Genomic DNA, 5,024 nt, shown 5'->3' with positions numbered 1-5,024 from the left:
CCCAGCTGCTGCCAGACCACCTGCTGCAGGACCACCTGCTGCCGCCCCAGCTGCTGTATCTCCAGCTGCTGCAAGCCCCAGTGCTGCCAGCCCACCTGCTGCCGCCCCAGCTGCTGCATTTCCAGTTGCTGCAGGCCTTCCTGCTGTATCTCCAGCTGCTGCAGACCCAGTTGCTGCCAGACTTCCTGTTGCAGGACCACCTGCTGCCGCCCCAGCTGCTGTATCTCCAGCTGCTACAGGCCCCAGTGCTATCAGTCTGTGTGCTGCCTGCCCACCTGCTGCCAGCCCTCCTGCTGTATTTCCAGCTGCTGTAGACCCAACTGCTGCGTATCCAGCTGCTGCCGCCCTTCCTGCTGCCAGACCACCTGCTGTAGAACAACCTGCTTCCGCCCCATCTGCTGTGGCAGTTCTTGCTGCTGAGTGACCTGCTCTGGATTTGTGCACCTTCTTTCCCCCATCCTTCAGTTCAGGCAGAAAGTGTCTTTTCAGAGAACTTGGGGACTTCCTGATGTCATGAAAACAGAGGCACGGACTGATTTGAAAAAGCCCAGTCTCTTTATTAGTATTTATTCTCTTTTATAGAAGCTTTTTATTACTATTGAATCTGAATTTACAGGCAAATTCCACATTACATGTTTTAGAATTCTTTATTCTAATTCAATATACGTAAAACTTCAAATGTTACCCTTCTAGATGTTTCTTTCTAATGTTATTCTGTCGAATCAATTTTTATGTGGAATTGTTTGATGTTCCTCAATAAAACTTCATAGTGTTCAAAAGCACCAAAAATGTTTATCTCTTTTCATCTGTTATTAACACAATGGTATGTATTTCTGTCTCTTTTTCTGCACAACACAGGAGTACATGTTGTCAAATACCCTCATAATTAAACCATTCAAATGGCATTCTCCAATGAGATTTTATCCAAGCCAGAATTCAGTCTCACAGTAGAAACAAGAGAAGAATTTAAGAGACATTTTTGAACCTAACACATATAGTATGAAAGCTGTGGAATGTAACTGCCAGCACAAAAAGTTGTTTTTAATAAACTACCTCCCATGATGTGATTTAAACTAATTTAAACAGAAGCAGCTCAGTGTAGAGTATATTCTGTGGACTGAGAATTATGCAGAGTTGAGGCTGAATTCTGACTGTACTGCATATCAACTATGATCTCAGACATGGTATTTAAATTCTGTCAACCTAGGATTACTTTTCTCTTAAGAAAGGACCATAATAACTCAAAAACACATGAAGATAATCATAAAATATCAATGAGATAAAGATGCCTGATTGATAAATAAAAACAGGCTCTCTTTTACTACCAATTAGCCTCTGTTGTATTTTTTTTTTTTTTTTTACTTTTTGTAAATAACTATAGATTTTGAAATAACTACAGGTTAACATGAAGTTGAATAAGACAAAGTTCCCTGTACCCTTCACTCAGTTTCCCTCAGTGGTCACTTCTCATAGGACCATAGTACGCGCCAAATCCCAAAATCTGACATTGGTTCTAAGTTCTAGGGATCTAGTAGCTAGCATGGTGATTGTAGTTAATAATACTGTATAGAGTACTTGAAATTTTCTGTAAAAGTAGATCTTAATTGTTCTCATTACACACACAGAAAATAGTAACTATGTTAGGTGATAGGTTATTAAGTAACTTGGTTGTGATAATCTGCTCACAATATATGCATATCAAGGCATCATGTTGTACACTTGATATATGTAAAATTTTATTTGCCAACTGTACCTCAATAAAGCTGGGGAAAATGAAAGTGCTAAAGTACTAGAAGAAATCATGAGAGATTTCTAAACATAATGCAAACTTATATTAAGTAAAACACACACACTCACCTTACAAAGAAAAAAACTCAGTTAATGTAAATAAAAGTGATCTCCACGGAGTCATCAGTAGGCTCCTGTCATCAGGGTTCCTCAAGGGTATGATTCTTTTCCCGTAATTCAAGGTCTCAAGGAAATCTTAGAGTTGTTCTCGTATATCATAAAGGGGCTCACCAGGGTTTTAACCCCGTAACAGCTTGGAACCTGCTTCTGTTCACTATGACTGAGGAAAAAGGCTCAGGACCTCAATACGATGCTGTGTCTGGGTACATCAGAGCCAGTGCAGGCTCAGAACACCAGTCGGTGCTGAAGCAGGGGCCCACTCAGGAGCCAGATTGTTATCCTGGTTGTGTACGCCTGGAAATCAGGAACAGGGCAGCAGTAGAAACTGGTTAACAATATAATAACATCATATTCCATTTATTAGACTTACATGCACCTGAATGCAGGGAGGGAAGCTCAAAATAATTTCATCCAATTCCCTCCATCTGGCTCTTGCATGTGGCTCAGTCAGCAACACCAGCTCACACTGGAACTCCCCCCTCCCCTGATTATCTCTAGAGGCAGCCCGTTTCATAAAGCACCTTCCTTATGGTGAGTCAGATTTTGTTTCTCCCTAGGAACATCCTATCTTCCCTATCCTGTATCAGCCCATGGCAGCCATTTGAGGAAGTGCATTCTCATACAGAGGCCCTTCAGGGTGCACTGCCTTTGCTTTGCTCCAGGTTTTTCCTTTTTAGGTTAAATTTCCAAAACATTTTCATTTGTTCCTCACTGATCATAACGTCACCCTCAGAGCAACTTTGCTTTTCATAAACCCCAATTTATCTTTATCCTTCTAGCCTGGATTGAAATGCATTTTCCAGATGTGTTCTGAACTCTCTGGGAGGATTAGAAATGCCACATCTACATTAGTAAATGTCCCACTTTCATGAATGTTTCAAGTTTGCATGCAGGAGTTAACACAGCGTTAGTGGTAGTAAATGGTTGGCCGTAAGTGTGAACTAATACTGAGGTTACTGGAGTGTGAAACACTTAAGTGGTCCTCATCATAAACTGCTTCAGGTCTTCTTGTACACATACAGTGGTTGCTTCTAGACAAGAAGTTCTCAACCTGTCTTTCTACCGCATGCCTGGAGTAATAGGTGATCGAGGTTGTGTACCCCATATCTGAAATGCTTGGCACCAGAAGTGTTTCAAATTTCAAGTTGTCAGAGATGGAATATTTGCATTATACTTGTTGAGCATCCTTAATGCAAAACCCTGAAATCCTAAATGTTCTATTGGGCATTTTCTTTGAGCATCCTATAGGTACTCAAAAAGTTTTGGGTTTTGGAGCATTTCACATTTCCGATTTTCACATAAGATGTCCTCAACCTGTAATATTTTATCTAGTGAAAGGGTGCTAAGAGTGGACAAAACATTAGGGTGTGTGTGTAGTTAAATAAATACTCCCAATAAATTTAGATATATTCACTCCTCCCGAATCTCGTTTGCCATGTGGCATTAATAATCACTCTTTTGATCTACAATTGGTTCTGATACTTCATCTTGTTAGGTTTGATTCCTTGTGAGAGTATTTCTGTTGTTTTGGAACCATGGTTCTGCCATTTGGTATATTCACTTTTTCTTACCTTCATGGCCCCCAAATATTTTGATGAGCATGTTTTGTGGAAAGACCCTCAGCAGAGTTGAGGTGTCCATAGTATCCTCGGAGAGACCAGTCCAGACAGAAATCGCTAACCAAGAGCATGCTCAAGTGGAGGGTGACATGTAATCAGAAGAATGTGGCACAAATACAGGGAGTTTCTGCCTTCCTCCTTGGGTTTCCTTAACACCCAGGTTTGGGGGAGAGTGTGTGTGTGTGTGTGTGTGTGTGTGTAATATTCCTAAGGTAAAGGGCCTTAGGAGATAAAGGTAAATAAATATATATATAAAATATATATTCCTAAATATGTTATTGTATATATTATATATATTTATATATTACTAAATACAAACATATGAGGAATATGCATTATATATTCATAAATATATAAATATATATATTCCTATATTACCTATATATAAAGCACTATATATACACATGCATATATATTCCTAAGGTCCTTTGGGGGAATATATATATATTCTCCCAAGCCTGTGTGTGTGTCTATATATATACTGATGTATGTGTATGTGTGTATATGTATATATACACACACACATCAAAAGAAAATTATGGGCCTAGAATAATTAAAATCACCCAAGGTTAGACATAATGTGTACGTGTATATATATATATACACACATATATATGTTTATATATATGTGTGTATGTGTGTGTAGGTATGTGTATTTATGTATATATAATATATAAATATATGTGTGTATATAGATATAGCAAGGATACTAGGTCCTTTACCTTAAGTTGGCAAGTCAACCTTAGAAATAAAGGAGATGACTCAATGTGACTGTTAAAGCCAGAGAGACAGGAAGGAAAAGTCAGAAGGAAAATCGGCCCCTCAGAGCAGAGAGTGGAGGGACCTGAACCTTTTAGTATAACTGATCTCTGTAGCCAATTTCCACTAAAGGCCCTGAAACTGAGATTTGGAGTGTTGTTTCTCAAGAAAAAGAAGCATCAAAAATTCATGACTTAGATGTCCACCTTAAAACAATTCTGCTTTCCCCATCAGAACGTCTAGAAAATGGGTCATGACTCATTGTAGGGAAGGTGGCAAGGAATGCATCCTAATAGTATTTGTGTTTTCATGCCACTGGTCACCTGATTCACATTCAAACCTTCATTGCCCACTTGATCCATAACAAACATGCCATGAGATTAAAGCACAGCTTTCTCCTCCTGAATCACCAAAAGAAAATTATGGGCCTAGAAGAATTAAAATCACTCAAGGTCAGACATAATGTATTCAGGAAAATGAGGCTCAGCACATGGTACCTACAGGCAGATGTCACATGTCAGCTCAAGGAGGAAGCTACAGCAAGAGGCACACAAGAGGTTGTTCAAGAAGAGCTGACCTGAGGAATCCTAACACACCAGGGGAACGAAATAATGCTTTCCTCCATGTTGACTAATTTAAGCAGAAAAACAAACTTGCCTAATTTGATAATTGCCTGCTTATCAGGACAAACAACAAGGAAAGAGTGCTGCATCTGATGACATCAGGCCTTAGCGGGGT

General features: G+C 39.5%; 1 protein-coding gene across 1 annotated transcript in view; it reads left to right on the top strand.

The window, feature by feature from the left end:
* The window catches only part of LOC113221688 (keratin-associated protein 4-3-like), a 917-nt gene extending 135 nt beyond the window's left edge, over window positions 1-782 (top strand). Inside the window, exon 1 of the mRNA XM_026451016.1 lies at window positions 1-782. This exon is cut by the window's left edge and continues 135 nt beyond it. Coding sequence (XP_026306801.1) covers window positions 1-420 — 420 coding nt within the window. The 3' untranslated portion in view covers window positions 421-782.
* The last annotated feature ends 4,242 nt before the right edge of the window (window positions 783-5,024 follow it).

Source organism: Piliocolobus tephrosceles, unplaced genomic scaffold, assembly GCF_002776525.5.
Source record: "Piliocolobus tephrosceles isolate RC106 unplaced genomic scaffold, ASM277652v3 unscaffolded_26912, whole genome shotgun sequence".
Lineage (NCBI taxonomy): Eukaryota > Metazoa > Chordata > Mammalia > Primates > Cercopithecidae > Piliocolobus > Piliocolobus tephrosceles.
This window is presented reverse-complemented; position numbering and strand designations above follow the sequence as displayed.